General features: G+C 45.5%; 1 protein-coding gene and 1 long non-coding RNA gene across 6 annotated transcripts in view; one reads left to right on the plus strand and one right to left on the minus strand.

The window, feature by feature from the left end:
• DKK3 (dickkopf Wnt signaling pathway inhibitor 3) overlaps positions 1 to 3,418 on the minus strand; it is a 48,665-nt gene extending 45,247 nt beyond the window's left edge. For 2 of the 4 annotated variants that reach the window (XM_078340515.1, XM_078340514.1), the window contains exons 1-3: positions 3,287 to 3,418; positions 3,061 to 3,153; positions 2,486 to 2,724 (exon numbers count right to left, since the gene is read on the minus strand). In XM_078340515.1, coding sequence (XP_078196641.1) covers positions 2,486 to 2,698 — 213 coding nt within the window. In that variant the 5' untranslated portion in view covers positions 2,699 to 2,724; positions 3,061 to 3,153; positions 3,287 to 3,418. The remainder of the gene's footprint in view (positions 1 to 2,485; positions 2,725 to 3,060; positions 3,154 to 3,286) is intronic. The other 2 variants (XM_078340516.1, XM_002755055.6) reach the window with 1 other exon arrangement.
• A 7,287-nt stretch (positions 3,419 to 10,705) lies between these two features.
• On the plus strand, positions 10,706 to 16,104 carry LOC144578126 (uncharacterized). 2 transcript variants are annotated; one of them, XR_013523307.1, is made up of 3 exons: positions 10,706 to 10,843; positions 10,956 to 11,006; positions 15,973 to 16,104. It is a non-coding gene; the product is annotated as an uncharacterized LOC144578126 (long non-coding RNA). The 2 variants fall into 2 exon arrangements; XR_013523308.1 differs by lacking the exon at positions 15,973 to 16,104 and adding an exon at positions 14,018 to 14,154.
• Positions 16,105 to 24,596: the final 8,492 nt, after the last annotated feature.

Below are 24,596 nucleotides of genomic sequence, written 5' to 3' on the forward strand. Positions count from 1 at the left end.
TAACCACAGTCTATTAACAATCTATTGTATTCTATTTTTGAAAACATCTAAAAGATATTTCAAATATTTTAAGACTAATTTTTAATGGTTTAAGATATTTTAAAAGACAGATTCTATTGAGAATCTATCAGCCCTGGTGGTGTTTTGTTACCATTCATACTGCTACTGTTAATATGATGATAATGATAGCTATTATTTACAACCAACAATCATGTAATCCTCACAGCCACCTCACAATGAAGCTACCTATATTACACCTGTTTTACTTCACCCCATTTTAGGCCGTCAGCAGATAGCCTGCCCTAGAACCAGAGGCATCCGGAGCTCAATTTAATTTGAAGCTACAGAGTTAAAAGACAATGGAGCCTATCTGACTCCCTCAGCCTTTCATTGTTCCAAGTCGTGATTGTTCTGCAATCATAGGAAACAGAAACCATGAATCTTGGGCTCTGGACCTGACTGGTGGATATTCAAGAACAGCTGCCCAACTCACTGATTTGCTTGACTTGCATCTTCTCATTTAATTCTCCCCTTACCCCAGGAGGTGGACATTTCTCCACTTCAGACTCGGGATGCCACTGCCAGTAAGTGGCAGAGCAGGGACTGGATGAGGGAAGGTCAGTCCCCACTGCCTGTTCTCCTGCCATGGTGTCCTGTACCCACTGTCAGTGAGGACACTCTATGGGAAAGAGTGGGGTAGAAGTGACAGCCCGTGTCTCCCCTGGTGCAAACTTCAACCCACCAACCTACACAGAGCCACATCTAGAGGGAGGAAAGCTAGGATCTTGGCAAAACCTGCTGTGGATAACGCCCATGGAGAGGACCTCGTCACTAGGTCCTGCAGGGACCCCACACTGCTCTGCTCAAGAAGAGACTGAAGAGCCCTTGCTGCTTCCTCTTCTCCTTCAGCAGGAGCTAACATCAGAGGACCACGCTGCAAACTTTCTGAACAGTGGCGCGCACAAAAACATAGAGGTGACTTAGTCTTACTGGAATCTGTGTGCAGGAGGGAAAGTTCTAAAATAAGATAAAGAAAGCAGATGGCCTGCCCTAGAACCAGAGGCATCTCAAACTAAATTTAATTTGAAGCTTCAGAGTTAAGAGACATTGGGGCCTATCTGATTCCCTTCACCCTTTAATTGTTCCATGTCATGATTGTTTTGCAGTCCAGGAGCATGAATCACAGAAAGATCATGGGTCTTGGGATCTGAGCCTCTCCAGTGGATATTCAAGGATAGCTGCCCACTTCACTGCCTCCCAAGCCAGTGAGTGTCCCCTTCACTGCAAACTCCACAGGTTGACTCTTGGGGAGTGGGAGGGGAAATAGCCCTAAACTACAGAGGACTGTGAGGAGAAAGCAACTTCTCCCTGGAGACAAGCGCCAGCAGTTAAGGCTTTGTGCAAGGGGGCTACCAAGCCAGAGGTGAACCAGCCTGGACACTGGTTTCCTGCTGGCTCCTTCACTGGGATGGCTGGCTTCTCTCCAGACACAGGCTACAGCCAGAGCCGGACCCAGCAGCGCCCATGCCTACCCTCCCCAGATACCAGGGACAGCTCCTCACACCTGGATGGAGAGGGCTGGGACAGTGGCCCAGGCAGCCCTTGGCATGCATGGGTGCCTGCCATAGAGGATAGAACAAGATGCCGCCCACAGTGTTTAGACCTGGAGGTGATGGAGGGCAGAAGATAGGCAAAGCTTTGCCAAGGTATATGGTATCTGATAATAATAGCTGCTAAATACTGTGCACCTATTATTTGCCAGGTGCCAGCACTTATGACATTTAGTTGCCATAGGAAGCTGAGGTGCAGGATGTTAAATGATTTGCCCAATGTCACGCTGCTACTGAGTGGCAGAGGAGGACCTGAGGCCAGGAATAACAGCGAAGCACTGTTAGGCGGAGGTAGGGTTGCCTCTCACATCCTCATCTGTCACTCATACAGTGCTGAGATTTAGGATTTCCATCTTCCCTCTCTGCCCCCACATGGCATGACAAGCAAGACAGCCCAGACAGACTGCCAGCAAAGCTCAGGACTCTGCCTCTTTGTCCCTACATGGCATCCCAACAAGCTCAAAGCATAGCGGACAAGCTAGAACTTGGTGATGTCTGGAGCTTGGCCCGGGTCTGTGTGAAACCACAGTGCTGGAATACCAGGGGCCCTGCAAACCTATGATTACAATAGGGAAGGCCAACTGTGTGCCTGACGCCAACTGCAGGCAGGTGGTGGCCCCAGCTACCTAGGGAGGGTCCAGCCTCAGAGACTCTCGGTGGACAGGCACAGATCCAGACTTTTTGGCAGGAAGGCAAAACGAGGCGAGAGTCGGGATCAAACTGGGCTGCCTCGAGGCCCCTCCGCATCTGCTGTTGGCCCTTCCCAGCCCCTGCTGGATCCCAGGTCCCTGGCCAGCGCTCCTCCATGCCTTCCCAGCCCCTGCTGTCCCCCAGCCTGGCGCTTCCCAGCGCCCGGCGCAGCCAGGCGCACGCACCTCCTCCACCGCGCTGCGCAATTTGTGCTGCGTGTCTTCCATCAGTTCCTCAACCTCGCGGAACATCTCGTTGAGCGTAGCCTCCTCCTGCGGGTAGCTGAGAGCCGGGCCGGGCTCTATGGGAGCCCAGGTCGCTGTCGGAGTGGGCGCGGGGGCCGTGGGGGCCGCCGCCGCCAGCAGAAGGCACAGCAGGGTGCCCCCGAGCCGCTGCATCTCCGCTTTGCGCCCGCAGTCGCCGCCTGTGTGTCCCGGAACGCGATCAGAGGGCGCGGATCACCCCTCTCGCCCGGCCCGCCGCCCCGCCCCGCCCCGCCGCCTGCCCCTGGCGCCCCTCTTTCCCGCATGCACTTGCCCCAAGACGGGAGGAAACCTAGGCACCCGAAAACGCAGCTCCTCTCCACCCAAAGAGACGCGACCCCGCCTGCTCCAGCCCGAGCGCCGATCGCCCCGCGACCCTGCATCCCCATCCTTGAGCAGAAGCTGAGCTCTGCCCACCACCTGCGATGCTGGAACTCTCTTGCCAGATCAACCGAACCCGGATCCTCTACGCTAGTAGCTCCCAAGCCCCAGCTCACCTCGACTCTGTCGCCGGTTCGACCCTTGGCCCTCCTCGACCAGGTAAGAATGTCCGACTCCCGCTTCCACCCCAAACCTCTCTCAGCTCCTACCTGGCGTGGGCAGAGCACAGGTCAGCCCCCTCCCCTCGGCGTCGGGTCGGACTTGAGCGCCCCGCCCCACACCCACCCAAGGGAGGCTGAGCTGAGTCGAGTCTTTCCCACCCCGCCGCCGCACCTCACCCACCCCTACTGGACAGAGCTGCACTGCGAGCTGCACTGCGAGCTGCACTGGATCTGCTCCTCCCGCCGGGAGGCCGCCGGGCTCCGGGTACAGTTGCGGGCGAGGGAGCGACGCGGTGGGCGGGACGCTAGTGCTGGAGCGCGGCGGGGTGCGGCAGCGCTGGTACCGGAGAGAGCCCGCGCCCCGCCCACCCGGCCGGCAGGCCCCCGCCCCGCGGAGGGGCCGCCGCCCGGCCATTGGCCAGCCGGGGCGCAGGCGACCTCACGCCCCACGCCCTCCTTTCTGCCCCCGCGACCAGCTCTGCGGAAGGCAGCCATCTCCTTCCGTGCATCCCCCTGCCCCTGCGGCATCCCAGGCCCTTGTCTTCTCTGGTCTCCAGTCTGGGGGTGGCGGGGGGAGTGTTCCTCCGTCCCCACGGTGGTCTTTCCAAGCCAACCTCCGCCCCAGCGTGCAATCCTCAGGAAAAATCCCAGCCCCCCAGCCTGGCTTTCAAGCCATCACCGCTGGCCTTAGTCTGCCATGGTTGACACCGTGCTCCAGCCAGGGCAACGCACCTGCAGCTCCTGGAATTGGAGGACGTCATGAGAAAGTCAGCAAGCTCCTAAAGGGTGGCATAGCGGAGTGGTCAGGACCAGACACCTGCAACCAGTTCAGCTCCTTCCTACCTTTCCGCTCTGCCAGGTTACCACATTTGTCTGTGTCCAAATTAGCCCTAATATAAAATATTGATAAGTCTCAAAAATGTAATATGGAGTGACTAGTGCAGAATCAGAGAAGTTAGACGGTGAGGCCAAGCAGCAGGTGGCGACAGGGCTGGCCAGAGGCCCTGAGTGTAGCTGACTCTGCAGCTGGTGCCCTCCAGCTCTAGGCCTCAAGACTGCCTTACTCTGCAGCACTCCCCACGTTACTGTTTACCGCCAAGACACAGCTTCCAGCCACCGTCCCTTCTACTTCTGGGCCTCCAGGGCAGGGCCCTCCCAAAACTTCAAGGAAAGCCCACTTTCCCGCATTTCCTGCTCTGCCCCCTGGGCATCTGGCAGCCCTAGCTGAGCATTCATTAGTTTTCTGGGAGTGGCTGACCCTGGTCCAGGAACCTGGAGCGGAGTCTCCACATGCCCCAGCTTGTCACTTTGGGCAGGTGGACATTAGGAAGAAGGATGCTGTGGGGCGTATTGTGGCCCGAGCTAGGAATTGCAGTGGTGTGGGATTACAGAGCACATGACACTCTTCCAGTCCTTCGTGTTGCTGGCTTAAACCACCAGGAATTTCCCCCAGATAAGATTGTCCTCTGCCTTACATCTTTTGCCATGCAGTCTCCAGGTCTCGACTTTCAGGCTGAACTTAAAGATCTCTATGTATTGAACTGCCCCAAGTGTCGGGCAAAGGGACACTTGTTTTCTTGTATGGAGTCTACATTTTGTATTCCCAAATGTAATAATTTATCAACAGTTTCATTATTAGGTGAAACTACAAAAGAAAGAAAAAAAATGGAAAGAAAGAGAAAGAAGAAAGAAAGAGAGAGAGAGGGAGAGAGACAGAAAATGAGAGAGAGGAAACAGTAAGAAAATCTACAGGTCTCAAATATAAGTGGCCTTCCTGCCCAGCTCCATGCCAGTCCTTTCACCAGCCTGAGACATTCATGGGCTCAAAAAAAAGCCCTGGGGCCAGCCGCAGAGATGAGCCCAAACCAGATCTGGACAGGGAATGTCAGCTCCAAAGAGCTTACACAGGGGTAGCCCAGTGGGGTTGGGGACTGGTTGGAGAAAAGGTCAGTCTGGATGATCATTGTGAGGTGAGGGGCACAGAGCAAGGAGAGAGCACAGAGCCACCCAGGACAATCACATGTAGAGTAGAGAACATTCTACATTTCCACAATTCCCATTGTGTCACTGGCTAAACTCTGTATCCACTAGGAACAGTTGATTTTTTTCTTTTAGGGCATTGGAAACACTTTCTGGAATTATTACTTAAAATTTTAGATTCTCACACTTTGTCTATGAGGGGGATACCGAATTATAAACTGGGATCCCATTTCATGGTTGAGGAAATGGCAGCAGAGCGGTTGTAACTTGCAGAAATTTGCCTAGAAAGTGGCCACACAGCAGTTTCACCTCTAGCTGTCCATCCTCCAGAAACTCATGACCATGTGCAAAAGAAGGCATTTATAAAGATGTTTACTGAGGCAATATTTACAATGGTAAAAAATGTGGAAATTACTTGCCAGTGTTTTTCAGCAGTAGACTAGATAGACCAGGGCTTTTACAATAATAGAATAAAGTACAGCAGGTAGAACAAGGAATAGTATTTACAGGCAGCAGCATCACTAACTCTCAAAAATATAATATGAGGTGGAAAAGGCAAAACAACACGTATGAGATACTATTTGTACATACCTTAGAATTACAAAACAGTAGCATGTATTGTTTATGGATGCTCACAAATAACAAAAGTATAGAAATGTACAGGCTGCTCCTGAGGTGGGAGGCAAGGAAGGGATGGAGGATGTCTTCAGTTGTATTCATAACGTTTTATTTCTTCAAGAAAGGGAGTGTACCAGCATGGAGGAATTCTGAAACAAAAGTCTCCAAATATTCACATCTGTTTAATCAGCCATGATGATTACTTACATCAGGGCATATGTGTGTGACTGGTTCTTTTTATTATTTTGGGTATATTTTAAGTATTTTGTGAATAAATCGGTAAATAAAAGCAGAAGGCATCATCCTCCAAACGAAACAAAACTAAAATAACTCAAAAAAACTTCTTGAGGTCAAGTAGACTTTTTTCTTAGCTCTGTTCTTGACAAAATGCTGACCTCCCCAAGGCCCAGCAGTGCTCTCCTTTACTGTGAGGTGAGGAGGGGCATCTACACCAGGGTGGAGTAGAGGTATCACATTATCTGACTTCAAATGATACCACAAGGCTATGGTAACCAAAACAGCCTGGTACTAACACAAAAATCAATATGTAGATCAATGGAATGAATAAAGAACCCAGAAATTAAGCCCCATGCCTACAGCCAACTGATCTTTAACAAAGTCAACAAAAATTAACCATAGGGAAAGGATGCTGGGAAAACTGACTAGCCATATGCAGAAGAGTAACAATAGGCCCTACATCTCACCATAGATAAAAATTAACTCAAGATGGATTCAGACTTAAATGTAAGCATTGAAACTGTAAAAATATTGGAAGAAAACCTAAGAGAAACTCTTCCAGACATTGGCCTAGGCAAAGAATTTCTGACTAAGACCTCAAAAGCAAATGCAACAATAACAAAAATAGACAAATGAGACTTAATTAAACTAAAAAGCTTCTGCACAGCAAAAGAATCAATCAACGGGGTATATAGACAACCTACAGAATGAGAGAAAATATTTGCAAATTCTGCATCTGACAAATAACTAATATCCAGAATCTATAAGGAACTTAAATCAACAAAAAAAATCTCCAAATAACCCCATTAAAAAGTGGACAAAGAACATAAACAGACACTTTTCAAAAGAAGACATACAAGTGGCCAACAAATATATGAAAAAAATGCTTGATACCACTAAATTCATCAGAGAAATCCACAATGAAATACCATCTCACACCAGTCAGAATGGCTATTATTAAAAAGTCAAAAAAATAACATATTGGCAAAAATGTGGAGAAAAGGGAACACTTAATACACTTTTGGTGGGAATGCACATTAGTTAGATACGGTTTGGCTGTGTCCCCACCCAAATCCCATCTTGAATTGTAGCTCCCATAATCTCTATGTGCCATGGGAGGGACCCAGTGGGAGGTAATTGAATCATGGGGGCAGGTCTTTCCCATGTTGTTCTCATGGTAGTGAGTAAGTCTCACGAGATCTGATGGTTTTATAAGGGGCTTTTCCCTTCCTTCACGATGCACTTCTGCTTGGTGCTGAAGAAGGATATGATTGTTTCCCTTTCTGTCATGATTGTAAGTTTCCTTGGACCTCTCCTGCCATGCTGAACTGTGAATCAATTAAACCTTACACACACAAACACACTACCCAGTCTCAGGTGTATCTTTATTAGCAGCATGAGACTGGACTAATTACAGCAAATTTTTCTGGGTAGTGCTTTAAAGATATCTCAAACAGTGGAAGTGACTTTGGAACTGTGTAATAGGCAGAAGTTGGAAGTGTTTGGAGGGCTCAGAAGAAGATAGGAAAATGTAAGAGAGTTTGGACTTCCTAGAGACTTGGAGGGCTCAGAAGACAGGAAGATATTGGAAAGTTTGGAACTTTTCGAATGGCTTTGACCAAAATGCTGATAGTGATATCGACGATAAAGTCTAGACTGAGGTGGTCTCAGATGGAGAGGAGGAACTTGGTGGAAACTAAAGTAAAGGTCACTCTTGCTGTGCAAATAAACTGGCAGCATTTTGCCCCTGCCCTAGAGATCTATGGAACTTTGAACTTGAGAGATAATTTAGGGTATCTGGTGGAAGAAATTTCTAAGTGGCGAAGCATTCAAGAGGAAGCAGAGTGTAAAACTTTGAAAAATTTGCAGCTTGACAATGCAGTAGAAAAGAAGAATCCATGTTCTGGGGAGAAATTTAAGTCAGCAGCTGAAATTTGCATAAGTAATGAAGAGCAGAAGGTTAATCACCAAGAAAATGGGGAAAATGTCTTCAGGGTATGTCAGAGACCTTCACAGCAGCCCCTCCCATCACAAGCCTGGAGACCTAGGAGGGAAAAATGGTTTCATGGGCCAGGCCCAGGACAACCCTGCTGTGTGCAGCTTGGGACTTGGTGCCCTGAATCGCAGCCACCTCAGCCATGGCTAAAAGGGGCCAACATGTAGCTTGGGCTGTGGCTTCAGTGGGTGGAAGCCCAAAGCCTTGGCAGCTTCCATGTGGTGTTGGTTGGTCCTACAGGTGCACACAAGAATTGAGGTTTGAGAACTTCTGCCTAGATTTCAGAGGATGTATGCAAACACCTGGATGTCCAGGCAGAGGTCTGCTACAGGGACAGTGCCCTCATGGAGAACCTCTGCTAGGGCAGTGTGGAAGGAAAATGTGGGGTTGGAGCCTTCACAGAGGCTCCCCACTGGGGCACTGCCTAGTGGAGCTGTGAGAAGAGGGGCACTGTCCTCCAGAACCCAGAATGGTAGATCCACCAACAGCTTGCACTGTGCACCTGGAAAAGCCACAGAGACATTCAGTGCCAGCCTGTTAAAGCAGCCAGGAGGGGGGCTGTGCCCTGTAAAGCCACAGGAACAGAGCTGCCCAAGGCCATGTGAGCCGACCTCTTGCATCAGCATGACCTGGATGTAAGACATGGAGTTAAGGAGATCATTTTGGAACATTAAGATTTAGTGATTGTCCTATTAGATTTTGGACTTACATGGGGCCTATAGCCTTTGTTTTGGCCAGTTTCTTCCACTTAGAATGGGAGTGTATTTACCCAATGCCCATACCCCCATTGTATCTTAGAAGGAACTAATGTGTGTTTGATTTTACCAGCTCTCAGGTAAAATCATTTGATATTGTAAAACTGTTGTGGTAAACATATGAGTGCAGGTGTCTTTTTGATAAAATGATTTCTTTTCCTTTGGGTGGATACACAGGGACTTGTCTCAGATGAGACTTTGGACTTGGACTTTTGAGTTAATGCTAGAATGAGTTAAGACGTTGGAGGACTCTTAGGAAAACATGACTGGTTTTGAAATGTGAGGACATGAGATTTGGGAGGGGCCAGAGTAGAATGATATGATTTGGCTGTGTCCTCCACCCAAATCTCATCTTGAATTTTAGCTCCTATAATTTCTGCATGTCATGGGAGGGATCCAGTGGCAATTGAATCATGGGGGTAGATCTTTCTGTGCTGTTCTCGTGATATTGAACACGTTTCATGAGATCTGATGGTTCTATAAAGGAGAGTTCCCCTGCACATGTTCTGTTGCCTGCTGTCATGTGAGAGGTGACTTTGCTCCTCCTTCGCTTTCGGCCATGATTGAGAGGCCTCCCCAGTTATGTGGAACTGTGAGTCAATTAAATCTCTTTCCTTTATAAATTACCAAGCCTTGGGTATGTCTTTATTATCAATGTGAGAATAGACTAATATACAGTTCAATTCCCATGGAAAACAGTATGAAGATTCTGAAATAACTAAAAATAGAACTACTGTTCAACTCAGCAATCTCACTACTGGGTATCCACCCAAAGTAAAAGAAATCATTTATCAAAAGGACACCTGCACTCATACGTTTATCACAGCAGTTTTACCCTATCGAAGTCATGGAAACAATCTAAGTGCTCATCAACAGATGATTGGATTTTAAAAAGTGAGATGTATATACATATATATATAAAACCATAGAATACTAAACAGCCATAAAAAAGAATGAAATCATGTCATTTGCACATGTTACTTCCTTCTATGATACAATCGGGGTACAGGCATTGGACAAATATACCTATGGTGTGTGCATGGATGCAGCCGGAGGCTGTAATCCTAAGTGAAATAACTCAGAAATAGGAAATCAATAGCACATGTTCTCACTTACAAGTGGAGCTAAACAGTGGGTACATATGGACCTAAAGATGGAAACAACAGGCACTGGGGACTCCAAAAGTGGGAAGGAAAAGAGCGGGCAAGGGTTGAAAAATCACCAATTAGGTACTGTGCTCACTACCTGGGTGACAGTTTCACTAGGAGACCAAAGCCCAGCATAATGCACATGTACCCCCTGAATCTGTAATTTAAAAAAATTAAAATAAAAGGCCTCTTGTCTGTCTGAATGGTTAGGTGCTTCCTGCTGTGAGTGGGGAGGTGGTAAGGTTGAGGGAATAGATGGGACTTACCTGTCTAGTCCCCTCAGCTCCCCAGAATGGAACACTCCTCAAACAAAGAAACCTCAGATATCTGGAACATAATGGCACCGAGTCTGGACAGGTGACTGTTATTCCCTGATTTGCAAACCTTAACCATTCTGAATAGTTACTTAGACAAGGGGAGAGTTTATTATATATTTCCTTCTCTTTTTTTCTCTCTTCCTTCTTAGACAGACTACACTGAACATAACTGGAGAAAAAAATGTGAAGAATTGTGATGAGAGATAATGTGACTGCGTGACTATTTAGCATCTGTTGTCCCTGCTAGAATGCAAGCCGTGTGGACTGGAATGATGCTGGTCCCTGCAGCCATCTCCAGGGCAGCACAGGGCCTGCAGAGAATTAGCACTCAATATGGATAGCTAAATAAAGGCAGGCCTGCTAGGGGCTGAGATCCCAGCCCTCAAAGAATCTACAGTGCAGCAAAGAAACAGGATAAATAGGCAATGATGAGACAGTAAGATGGAGGGATGGACAAGGAGACACTGGCAACTAAAGGAAGGGAGGGTGAAGAAAATAATAAAAGTGGGCTCTTTTCTGAATGCCCATGAAGGGTGCCTATCCCTGGTCCCACTAAGATGAGAGCGGGAGGTCACGTGGTACCAGTATGAATGACCACCCCACTTGATTGGACCATGGGTGGAGATCTGATTAAAGCCTGACCCATCAGATTCTTCCTTGGACATTGAAGCTGAAGAAACCATTGAAGTAAGAGAAAAATTGAGCTGTCTTTGAACCTGGGCATGGTGGGGGATAGGAAGAGTGAGAGGAAGAGAGTAGCTGTTTCATTCCACAATGTCACTCTTGTTCTTGGTTCCAGTCTTACATGAGCCTTCCTGACAACCAGCTGCACCATCAGCCCTGAAGGATGGTAAGATGATTTTGGTGTTCTTCTTATATACTTTCTTTTTGGTTTGAGCTATGTTTGGTGGCTTTCTATTACTGTCTATCAAACTGTCTTAATTTAGACACTGATTATTCTTACAAATGTTTGCATTGGGGCTGCTTATAGTTTAATGAGGCATTCCTCTTTGAGGAAGGTCTGCTTTAGAAGAAGTTGCCACCCTGCCTTGAGACCCATGAGTAAGAATCAGAGGGTCACCAGGTCCTGATAAACAGGGAAAAGAATCACCTCCCCCTGGTTAGCCTCCCACCAGGATCACCTCCCCCTGGTTAGCCTCCCACCAGGATCACCTCCCCCTGGTTAGCCTCCCACCAGGCTCACCTCTCCCTGGTTAGCCTGCAGTGCCAGCCACTAATTTCATGGAGGCTTCCCAGTTCCTGCCTATTGGTGCCAAGATTTTTCTGAGTGGAAATTCCATCTGGCTTTGGAAAGAGTGTTCACATGGATTCAGGGTTTCCATGAGTAACAGTCATTGAATGTCCAAGATATACATTTAATTTGCCAACTTTCTGTGGGTGGGTGAGCATAAGAGACCCAGAGGACCATGTTCTGGCCATCACCCTTGAAATGTAACGCAGGAGGGACAAGCCTCAAGCTTGGCTGTCTTGCCTTTTTATTCAGCAGGTGGATACATGTGCTCTGTATTTTCTTGCATGTGTGTTTAAAGTAGAGGATGACTAAGAAAAAAAGAATTTTGGCAGAACCAGTGCCATAAAAGGGAAATAATAATTGATGTTATTAGACAACTTCAGAGGAAGAATATCTAGAAATGTGTTTCTACCCAATTCTCTCCACCGCTTGGGACAGAATTATATGTTTATTTCTTCTCTGGAGCAGTTTTTGATGCTGGCTGCAAAACAGCATCACCTTTTTAGAAGTTTGACAAGCAAATACAGATAACCTGGGTGCTGCACATAGAGATGCTGATTCAGTAAGTATGAGATGGAGCCCCTTAGTACTGTGACCCATTCCTAGTTCTGCAGACCATAAGGGAGAATCCGTGCTAAGGAGTCTTTTATCAGGCCTCACAACAAAGCCCTCCTCCCACCCCATCAACCTCTCTTCTAACCTCTGGCATAGCCTGGTCAGGCCCAGCAGTGCTTGCTTTCCTGTGGATGTGGTTGGAAGCTGCTGGAGTAAGGGAAAGAGCTGAACTTGTACTACACACGCCAGGGTTTGGGTTCTGGCTCTGCCCTACCTACCATGACTTAACTATCCCAGGGCTCTCTAGTTCAAACCACAGGGCTCCTAGCCCCCACTAGCTGTCACTCAGATCATCTAAGATAGCTCCAAAGGATGTGTTTGTGCCTTTGAGATTTCCAGTCACTTTCGTTCCCACCATCTCCAAAAGAGTTGAGCCATCTTGAAGACAGTAGCCAGGACTCACAGGTGATGCTCTCAGACAGGGTGTTTCCAGTTAGATGGGGCAACTCCTGTTGATCTTTTACTACTTTAAGATCCTTGCAGGTCAACAGTGAAAAGCAATGAACTGCTTATTTACACAACACTGTAAATGCATCTTAAACGTATTATGCTAAGTGAAAGGAACTAGATTGGACAGGCTACATGCTGATCCCATTTATATAATGTTATAGAAAAGGCAGAACTATAGGGACTGTACATAGATCACTGGTTGCCAGAGTTTAGGTTGGAGAACAGGTGGACTATAAAGGAGGCTGGAAACCTTTGGAGGATCCTATACCTTGATTGTGGTGGAGGATACATGACATTGGTATACATTTGTCACAACTCATAGAACTGTACCCTAAAAATATTAAATTTAATATATTTATAAATTATACCCAAATTAAAATAAAATGGAAGAAAAGTAAAGTTACTTGCCCAAGATAAGAGACAGGGATTCAGATAGGTGTGTTTAACTCCCAGCTCCCGACCCCTGACCCCTCAAAACCCTCGGTCAGCTCTATAGGGGAAAAGGGCCACTTCTTAGGGAAGGGTGCGCTCTCTGTGGTCAGGTTTGTCAGAGGAAGAAGCAAGCAGTGAGGCATCATAGTGTGGGGAAAGGAACTGTGTTCTAGTCACGGTTTTGCTACCTTATAGATTTGTAATACTGGATAAACTAATGCATATCTCTAAACCTTAATTTTCTCATTTTTATGTAGTTTCTCCTTTGAGAATAATAAAAGCCCACCTTTATAAAGATCCATGTTGAGAGGCCATACAATTTAATTGTAAAATCAGGGCCTTGGGAGCAACCCCAGCTCTGCATTCCTCCTTGCTCAGGTGACTTGGACAAATTTCTCCATTTCTCTGAGTTTCATTTTTCTCATCTATAAAAGGAGGTATCCAACTCCTGGGACTGTTAGGAGTCTTACAAGAAGTGGTTCCTTAAAACAGTTAGTAAAATGCCTGGCAAGGAGCAAGCATCCGTGCATGTTAGCTATTATTATATTATCAGTATCCACTTCATTACGAGGCCCAGCCCACAACGCTTTGCAAAGTGAGCAAGGAACAGAGCTCCCTTTGTGTTTACCCACTGGGGCTCATGGGAAGGCGAGAGAGGGAAGTGTCCACAACAATTTTGCTTAGACCACAAAGGGTTATGGAGGGTCTTGGAGCAGACAGCTCTGTCTGTTTATGCAGGCAAACCTTTTATCAGCCTCGGCACGCGGTGCTGCCAGGATGGCTGGGTCAGAAGAAGTTCACATAATAAACATTCTCTGTACCCAGAATGCGCTCCCATCCACGCCTAGGTCCTGTGGCTGAGGCTCTCACATTTTAGACTCCTTTTTTTTTTTTCTAAAATCTCAGGATCTCCACATTTCTCCCTGAAATATAATTTCCACCTGGCCCTCTTATGAAATATGAACAAGAGTCAAATTAAGGGACTTGTCTAAAGTCCCACTGGTAACAAGGGAAAGACTTTGCAGGGTTGGAACAATTTGGATAGATACTGCTAAAATTGTATCTTCTCATTTTGATTCCTCTATCGTCATGCTCCATTTATTCCTTCCCAGGAGTGGGTCTGTTTGCTTTATATCTCTGCAAGATGATAGCCTCTTGGCTGTTTGGCTGTGCTGCTTTGGAAATTCACCGACTGGCCACCACTGCCAGGAACACATACCAACATCTATCTTCAAATTTTAGCAAGTTTCAGAATCGCCTGGGGGCAGAGGGAGTGCATGTGAAACACAAGCTTCTGGATTGGGCTCTAGACTTTGCAGTTCTAGCAAGTTCCCAGATGATTCTAATACTATTGGCCTAGGAACCAAACCTTTAGTACTTCTATTCTTGATTGTTAGGGAAACAAGCTTCACCTGTTGGGAAGCAGTGCAGGCATTTCTGGTAGCACTCTAGCCCAAGTAAAAGAGATATTTTGACTGTAGATAAAATTAAAATAAAAGTTGAAGTGTTCTCCATGCTTTACATTCCACTTTCTGCCAGAAGTTTACTCCTTGTGAACAAGATGCCTGCTTCCCCTTTGCCTTCCACCGTGACTGTAAGTTTCCTCAGACCTCCCACATGAATTCTGCCTCCCTGTGGAACTGTGAGTTGATTAAACCCGTTTTCTTTATAAATTACCTAGTCTTGGGTATTTCTTTATAACAGCATGAAAACATGATAATACAGATAGGCAGGTGTTGAAGAGAAGTCTGCCTTTACCAGCTGATAGCTGCATACATCTCAGAGAGGGGAGCTGATAGTTTAAGGGATCAAATAGGACTTAATATCTCTTAAAACTTAAACACTAGATGAGCAGAGAAATTGTGTTTTAAGGATCACATTTTATAAAACTAAAATAATATACTCTCTTCACCTACCAAAAGAATTAGGCAGCTCTATGTATTCTCATTTGTTCATTCCACAATTGTATATTGGGAGCTTAAAAGTCATTGGCTCTGTTCTAGGTGCAGGAATAGAGACAAACAAAATAGCAAAGCCCTGTTTTAATGCCACCACCACCACACACACACAGAAAGAAATCATACTTTAGATGGTAATCAATGCTATGAAAAGCATAAAGCAGAAAAAGATCTGAGAAGAATGAAGAAGAGTTGTCTTTTTAAACATGTACTACTTTGGAGAGAGTTTTCTGTTAAGATGACATTTGAGCAAAGGTGCAAAGAAAGTGAGGGGACAGTGTCTGTTAATGGTCTAGTGTCAAGAATAAAGAACTCTTATAACTCAACTACAAAAAGACCAAAAAAAAAAAAAAGTGGACAAAGGATTTGAATTGGCATTTCTCTAAAGAAGATATACAAATGGCCAAAAAGTACATGAAAAGATGCTCAACATCATTAGTCATTAGAGAAATGCAAATCAAAACTACCATGAGATACCACTTCACACCCATTAGGGCTGCTATAATAAAAAGGAAATGGAAAACAGCAAGTGTTGGTAAGGATGTGGAGAAATTGGAACCCTCGTACCTTGCTGGTGAGTGATATGGCTTGGCTGTGTTCCCACCCAAATCTCATCTTGGATTGTAGTTCCCATAATCCCCACATGTTGTGGGAGGAACCCTATGAGAAGTGATTGGATAATGGGAGCAGTTTCCCCCATCCTGTTCTCATGATAGTGAGTGAGTTCTCACAAGATCTGATGGTTATATAAGTGTCTGGCATTTCCCCTGCTGGCACTTCTCTCTCCTGCCACCATATGAAGAAGGATATGTTTGCTTCCCCTTCTGCTGTGATTGTAAGTTTTCTGAGGCCTCCTGAGCCATGCTGAAGTTTGAGTCAATTAAACCACTTTCCTTTATAAATTACCCAGTCTTGGGTAATTGATAGCAGTGTGAGAACAGATCAATATAGTAAATTGGTACCAGGAGTAAGGCACTGCTATAAGGATACCCAAAAATGTGGAAGTGACTTTGGAATTGAGTAACAGGCAAAAGTTGGAACACTTTGAAGGGCTTAGTAGAAGACAGGAAAATGTGGGAAATTTTGAAATTCTTTTCTTTTCCTTTCAGACAGAGTCTTGCTCTTGTTGCCCAGGCTGGAGTGCAATTGTGCAATCTTGGCTCACTGCAACCTCTGCCTTTTGGGTTCAAGTGATTCTCCTGCCTCAGCCTCCCAAGTAGCTGGGATTATAGGCACCCACCACCACACCCAGCTAATTTTTGTATTTTTAGTAGAGACGGGGTTTCACCATGTTGGCCAAACTGGTCTCAAACTCCTGACCTCAGGTGATCCTCCTGCTTTGGCCTCCCAAAGTGCTGGGATTACAGGCATGAGCCACAGCACCCGGCCTGAAAGTTTGAAACTTTCCAGAGATGTGGAGGGCTCAGAAGACAGGAAGATGTGGAAATGTTTGGAACTTCCTAGAGACTTGTTGAATGGCTTTGACCAAAATGCTGGTAGTGATACGGAGAGTGAAGTGCAGGCAAGGTGGTCTCAAATGGAGATGAGGAACTTGCTGGGAACTGAAGTAAAGATCGTGCTTGGTATGCTTTAGCAAAGAGACTAGTGGCATTTTGCCCCTGCCCTAGAGATCTGTGGGACTTTGAACTTGAGAGAAATGATTTAGGGTATCTGTAAGAAAAAATTTCAAAATAGCAAAGCATTCAAGAGGAAGAAGAGCATAAAAGTTTGGAAAATGTGCAGGCTGACAGTGCGATAGAAAAGAAAACCTCATTTTCCAGGAAGAAATTCAAGCCAGCTGCAGAAGTTTGCATAAGTAATGAGGAGCTGAATGTTAATCGCCAAAACAATGGGGAAAATGTCTCCAGGGCACATCAGAGACCTTCACAGCATCCCCTCCCATCACAGGCCTGGCCTAAGAGAGAAATGGTTTTGTGGGCTGAGCTCAGTGCCTCCTTGCTCTATTCAGCCTCAGAACATGATGCCCTACATCCCAGCTATTTCAGCTCCAGCCGTGGCTAAAAGGGGCTAATGGACAGCTTGGGCCATTGCTTCAGAGGGTGCAAGCCCCAAGCCTTGGCAAGCCTTCCTCATCTCCAGGTGGTGTTGAACCTGCAGGTGAACAAAAAACAAGAAGTGAGGTTTGGGAACCTCCACCTAGATTTCAAAGGATGTATGGAAATTCCTGGATGTCCAGGCAGAAGTTTGCTGCAGGGACAGAGCCCTCATGGAGAGCCTCTGCTAGGGCAATGTGGAAGGGAAATGTGGAGTTGGAGCCCTCACACAGACTCCCCACTGGGGCACTGTCTAGTGGGCCTGTGAGAAGATGTCCTCTATACCCTAGAATGATATGTCTACTGACAGCTTGCACTGTGTGCATGAAAAAGTCACAGACTCTCAACTTTAGCCCATAAAAGCAGCCAGGAGCGGGGCTATATCCTGCAAAATCACAGGCAGAGAGCTACCCCAGGCTGTGGGAGCCCACCTCCTGCCTCAGCACTACTTGGATGAGAGACATAGAATCAAAGAAGATCATTTTGGAAATTTAAGGTTTAATTACTGCCCTATTGGATTTTGGACTTGCTTGGGGCCTGTAGCCCCTTTGTTTTGGCCAATTTTTCCCATTTGGAATGGGTGTATCTACCCAATGCCTGTACCCCCATTGTATCTTAGAAGTAACTAGTTTGTGTTTGATTATACCAGCTCATAGACAGGAGGAACTTGCTTTGTCTCAGATGAGACTTTGGACTTGGACTTTTGAGTTAAAGCTGAAATGAGTTAAGACTTTAGGGGACTGTTAGGAAGGCATCATTGTGTTTTAAGATGTGAGGACTTGAGATTTTGGAGGGGCCAGGGTGGAATGATAAGGTTTGGCTGTGTCCCCACCCAAATCTTATCTTGAATTGCAGTTCCCATAATCCCTACGTGTCATGGGAGGGAACCAGTGGGAAGTGATAATGGGAGTGGTTTCCCCATGCTGTTCTTGTAATACTGTGTGGGTTCTCTTGAGGTCTGATGGTGTCATAAATGTCTGGGATTTCCCCTGTTGGCACTTCTCTCTCCAGCTGCCATGTGAAGAAGAACATGTTTGCTGCCTCTTCTGCCATAACTGTTAGTTTCCTGAGGCCTCCCCAGTCATGCAGAACTGTGAGACAATTAAACTCCATTCCTTTGTAAATTACCCAGTCTTGGGTATTTCTTTTTCATAGCTGTGTGAGAATGGACTAATACAGTGGGGATGTAAAATGGTTCAGTCACTATGGAAAATAGCTTGGAAGTTCCTCAAAAAGTTAAACACAGAATTACCATATGGCTAGAAGTTCTACTCCTAGAGTTGAAAACAGGGAGTCAAACAAGAACATATACACACATGTTTTTAGTACTACTATTCATAATAGCCAAAAGGCAGAAACAGCCCAAATTTCAACAGAAGAATGATAAACAAATTGTGGTATATCCACACAATGGAATATTACTTGATCATAAAAAGAATGAAATGCTGATATAAGCTACAATGTGGGTGAACCTCCAGAACATCATGCTAAGTGAAAGAAGGCAGCCATAGGAGGACAAATATTGTGACTTCATGTATATGAAATATCCACAATAGATACATTCATCATGATTGCTCTGTGCTGGGGAAGGGGTGGGAGAAAAGAGGAGAAGCTCTTTACTTAATGAGTATGAGGTTTTACTCTGAAGTGATGAAAATTATTTTGGGACTATATAGTGGTGGTTAGTTGTACAGCACTGTGAATATACTAAGTGCCATTGAACTGTTCACTTTAAAACAACTGATTTATGTTATGTGAATTTCACCTCAATAAATTACTAGAAAAAAAGTGAGGCATGGAATGATGCCAAGACAAATTACTAAGGCAAAAAAGAAGTGCAAAACACTGCGTGCAGTACATTACTGTGCAAATATCAGCGTGGAATTTCCCCAATTTATGATTTACCTTTCTGTACCTGATAAAATTTAGTGCACCTATTACCATTGCAAAACATTAGAAAACATGGCCGGGCGTGGTGGCTCATGCCTATAATCCTAGCACTTTGGGAGGCCGAGGTGGGCAGATCACGAGTTCAAGAGATCGAGACCATCCTGGCTATGAGGAAACCATCTCTACTAAAAATACAAAAACTAGCCGGGCATGGTGGCATGCGCCTATAGTCCCAGCTACTCGAGAGGCTGAGGCAGAAGAATCACTTGAACCCAGGAGGTGGAGGTTGCAGTGAACCGAGATTGCGCCACTGCACTCCAGCCTGGTGACAGGGCAAGACTCCATCTCAAAAAAATAATAATAATTAGAAAACATATAAAAATAGGAATTTCCCCATTTATGATTTACCTTTCTGTACCTGATGAAATTTAGTGCATCTATTACCTTTGCAAAACAAAACTATTTTTAAAAACCAGTGCTGACTTCAGAGTTAGACCTGGGCTGAAATTCCAGATCATCCACTCCCCAGCTGATGAGCTTGTGTCGCTTGAGTTCTCTCAGTCACAGGTTCCGCATCTGTAATGTGGAGTGATAATCTACCTAATTTCCCACTTGTCAAGTATGTTAATGAGATTGTGCATGTGAAGGTCACAGTTCTTGGGATTCAGTGAATGCTGAGTAAGTGGCTGTGGATAGTTTTGTTCACCTTTCTGACACTAAATGTTTTAGGTTTTCTCCACAGCAACAAGTTCTCCAACTTGTTCTCCAACTCCTTGGCTACCAACTGGGTGTTCTAGAATTCAATACAGCTCATACAGCTCGGACACTAAGTATCCACAGGTAGTACGGACCCGACAGATTCAAGGCTCAGTCTCACAAGACTGCCCCACTTCAGAGGCCAATGGCAAGTTCCAGCTTGTCACCAAGGGTTCCCTTGGACCCCTCCTCAGGTTTGATAATTGGCTAGAATTTCTCACAGAAAAGCACTCATTGTTGCTCGTTTGTTTACATTACTTATTAATACCAGAAAAGTGCTTTGCTTACTGCTACCAGTTTATTATTGAGGATACGACTCAAGAACAACCAAAGAGCAGAAATGCATAGAACAAGGTGTGGGGGCAGGGAGGGGTGCACGTGCTTCCATGTGCTGTCCAGGTGTGCCACTCTCTCAGCACCTCAAGGTGTTTACAAACCCAGAAGCTCTCCAGACTTCATTGTTTAGGGTTTTTTGGAAGTTCTAACACATGGATATAATGAATTAAATCCTTGGCCATTGGTAATTAACCTTATCTCCAGCCCCTCTTGCCTCTCCCAAAGTCAGGACTGGGGCTGAGAGTTCTAGTCCTCTAATCATACCTTGGCCTTTCTGGTGACCAGACCCGAAGCTATGTAGTGCCCCCTTCAGCCACAGGTCATCTCATTAGCATACAAAAGACACTCTTATCACTCCAGATATTCCAAGGTTTTAGGACCTGTGTGCCAGGAACCAGGGTCAAGGACCAAATATATACTTCCCATTGCACCACAGGTTGTTATTAACCAGGTCCTTAAAAGAAGAAAGAAAAGAGAAAGCAAGAAAAACACAATTTAACCCTGCTCCCTAAATCTATGCATGATTTTTTATTTTCAATCATGTAAGAGGCCTTGAGGTTTTGCAAACCAAAGGTAAAAAGCAAAGCCATGTGTTACTGAAATACCAAGGGTTCAATCTAGGTCCTGCCGCTCACTGCATAGAAAGCCAATCACTGAAGAAGGCTTTAATTGGGTGCTGCAGCTAAGGATATGGGAGATCAGTCTCAAATCCGTTTTGCTGACCAATTAAAATCAGAGGTTTCTATAGTAGAGAAGAAATGCTAACTGCATGCAGGAAAACAGAAGTTAGGGAAGTGCAAGGAAGAGGAGGTGGTCAACAGGAAGCAAGGAGTCACTCAGGCAATCATGATGGGTGAGGGTCTGGCATCTCATTGTCCAGATGTGATGATCTGGTAAGTTTCAGTTCCTTCATACATCTGGGAGGCCTGATGGTTTCCTGAGAAAAGAACTCAGGAATAAGTTGAATAAGAGAAATGTAATAATAAGAGAATAAATTGAATAAGAGAAATATAATATTCTTAAGTTTTAACATTGGGGGGATCAATTTCTGTGTTTATTTAAAAGAAACTATGGAAACTACAGTTCTGTGGGATGACTGGGCCAGTTTCACATGCATCAGACACCCCAGTGAAACACCAAGTCTGAGGGAGATGGACCACAACCCATGTTCTGGGCTGCCCGTGCACACTGAAGTCAAGTGCGTTCTTGTTTGGGCTTCAGGATAGAGCTTGACCACACTCATGGACATAGAGAAAGCCAGTCAGCAGAGGAAGGCAAAAACAAATCCGTCACCTGGGGAGAAGCAGACATCAAGCCCAGAGATGGCACTCCTGTCCCTGGTTCCTGCCCCTTTCAGAGGCAGCCTGCCTCCCCACATCTTTGAGATCCATGAGACACCTCTGCCAACTTAGAATGAATTCTTCATTTTGCTTAAATTAGCTCAAATCGGTTATGTTATAGCTAGGACTAAAGAGTCCTAGCTAACACAGAGAGAAAAACTTTGGAGACCTCTTTTGTTATCAGGCAAGTCCAGGTCTGTTGTGCCCATGCACAGTAAATCAATAACTGTAACATGGGTTTTGCAAAAGAGAAAAGATGTATTCGGAAAGGCACCAAGCCAGGAGGTGGGAAAACAGCTCTCAAATATGCCTTCCCAAAGATAAGGCTTAGGGATATTTACAGGTGAGGGAAGTGGAGTGGCTAAGGCATGGGGAAAGGTAATTGGCAGTGGATAAAATGAAGTAACAGGCTCGTTCTGCAGAAGCATAGCCGGAGTTCATGGCATTTCATAGGACATATGTACAGAAAATGACAACATTTGCATGATCTGAAGGTGAGGTTTTTGTCCCTCCAACATAAAAGACCACCTCTCAGGCATGTGCACAGGCCCAGTTGAAGGATCAGAGGTCTCAACCAGTTTGAACTGGATAGAAACTGGTCCAAGTTTATTTCACATTTACTGAGCAGTAATGTGCACCAGGCCTTCTGCTAAATGCCAGTGCTGAGATTAATTACACAGTGTCCTGGACAGCCAAAGGCTCTCAGAGCCAAGCTTCTGAAAAACATCAGAATCAACATTACCATGGAGACCTGTGAATGTTATCTATAAAGCAGCCAGTGAAGGTTAAGTTTCTGCATTCGGCAGCACAGGCTTCAGCTATGCTGACCTTCAGCTTGATGAGTAAAGGGAATAAAATAATGAAAAGCAAACAGTATGGGCAGACCTGATCAAATTAACCTTTTGGTTTCACTTTTTATTCACATTTCTGGCTTTGCTTAACCAACAAAAAACAAATTCTGTGCAAGCCAGGATGGGTAGGGGTGAGGTAGGCAGAAGGATGGTTCCAAGGCCTTCTAAGTGTTGACTTTGAGAGGCAGAGTTGGGTGAGATTAATGGTGGCCCCCAGTTGCAAATCAAATACAAGTGGGATCAGCCTGTTTAAAAATAAGAACTGCGAAGGACACAAAAATTCTGATTCTTTCTGTGATAGCCCCCTAAAGCTCTCACAAAGCATTTTGTTCCTTTTTTCTGGTGCCTCCCTGGACCTTCCTTCACCCTCCCTGACCCCCCCAGCCTAGGTTGGAAACCCCTCCAATGTGCTGCTGTGTCATTGGGACTTACACATGTCCTCTTCGCTTTACCATTCTGTAATCGCATCTTTGTCTGAGAGCTTTGGATGTCCAGGCCACTGTGTAATTAATCTCAGCACTGGCATTTAGCAGAATGCCTGGTGCACTGTACTGTCCAGTAAATGTGAAATAAATAGGTGAATTGGTTCTGTGCTCCATCACTCCATGTCACATCTCAGACAAAACAAATTGATTCTGCAGCTTGGCTCTGTCATGCACCCACACATTCCCCCACCCCAGTTTCTTCCTCTTCAGTCATGAAGTACCACATTCCCAGATGTGGCAAGGCCAAGAGGTGGCTTAGGTGGAGGACTGACGAGTGAGAGGCAGCTTGGAGATGTGTGCTTCAGGCCTACCCTAAACACTCCATTGCACCACTGATGGAGATTCTCTCCTCGACCAAACTCTGAATTCTGTTCTTAAATAGGCTCTGACTTTTGGGTTTCTGTGTTTGTTTCTGCATTATCCAATCTCAGTAAGAATCCTTCTAAGTCATTGTAACCTGAACTTCTCTCCCTCGATATCTGATCAGGTTCCTCTACTATCCCATAGGTGATCTCCAATCACCTTGGCCTATCTTCAGCAAGAAAGTGATTGGGTCTGTTTAGCCAGAATTCCCTCATACCCCAGTGTTTCCTCTTGGTATTTTCCCGTGCAATGACATCTATGTGGAGTCCTAATTAGGGAAAAATAGTCAGGCTGGTGGGACCAGGGGAAAGCCAAAGAAAAAGCAGATAAGCTACAAGTCTCCTTTTCTTCATGGTCCAGGACACATAGCCCTCCTGCACAAATAACTCCCAATCTTTCTGCACCCAGCTATCACCAGACCCTCAGCTGATACAAAAAAACTCCAAGTTAATTCACTGCAACCTTGGCATTATCAGTACTGCACATTATCAGTACTGCACATAACACCCTGAAGCCCAAGAACTATTCTATAAAATCTCCAGCAAGCTTTTGTTTCTTCGCAGTCAGCTCTTCTCTTGCTGGCTTCCTGTTGCTCCCTGGCAATGTATTTTCATACTTTCTGCAATAAATCTGCCTTTCTTTATCTACAACTGTGTTGGTAAGTTCTTTTACCCCTGCACCACTGGCCCAGAGAGCTGCTGCTCACCCCTGACATCCTATCCTGCTCCTTAGCTTTAAATTCCCACTTTTCCTTGTTGTATTCAGAGTTGAGCCCAATCTCCCTGCCCTACTGCAAAACCCCACTGCAGAAGCCCCATACCGATGGCAATAGTTCCCCTGAATTAGGTCTGCCTTGCTGTTCTTTGATAAGTATCATGAATAATTTCTTCTTTAACACCCCCTGCTCCCAAGTCTTCACTAAATCAAAGTAATGCTCTAACACACAGGCAATTAACCTTCTCACCATCTCATTCAAATCATGAATAAAGATTCTTTCAAAAGTCTTTCGAATGTTATTGATCTGTGTCAGGCACTCTATGTACTCATGGAAGCCTGAGGCCTGACACAGAGATGGCAGCTGATGTGCTTCACTGCTTCCAATGCCACTCCTGGGCGCTGGGGATGTAACTGAGACTGGGAATACCTGCCTTTACATGGCCATGGGCTGGGAATGCTGGTCATGCTGCCATGTGTAGGTAATGGAAAGTGTACTTTTAAGTCTGCCTTTCTTTGGTTCTCAAGATATTTAATATCTGACCAGCTACCCTAAATTTGGTGCTGCTCTGTTTGATCTTTCAGTTGTGAGTCATCTGTAACCTCTTTGACTCTGCTGGAATTCTGAATTCCTTCCTTATTTCTGCTGTTGGGGGTCCCAGCTTTAACGAATAGCAAGTGGTCAGAACCTCCTGCAGCTCATGGCTTGCCCAGCTTCCCTGTGTCACACTAAGGCCTTGTCAAACAAAACCACCCCATGGAAGGGCAAAAGGCAGACCCAGTAAAGTGTAATTAAAGTGGATTTCAATGATTTCATGGAACACGAGTCATACCTTAATGCACGTATTCAATGACTGCTTGGAAAAACAACAAGTAACAAAATAACATACTGCCACCTTTTCATGAATTTCTATTGTCACCATGTATAAACGTACCAATACCAT

Source organism: Callithrix jacchus, chromosome 10 (genome assembly GCF_049354715.1).
Source record: "Callithrix jacchus isolate 240 chromosome 10, calJac240_pri, whole genome shotgun sequence".
Lineage (NCBI taxonomy): Eukaryota > Metazoa > Chordata > Mammalia > Primates > Cebidae > Callithrix > Callithrix jacchus.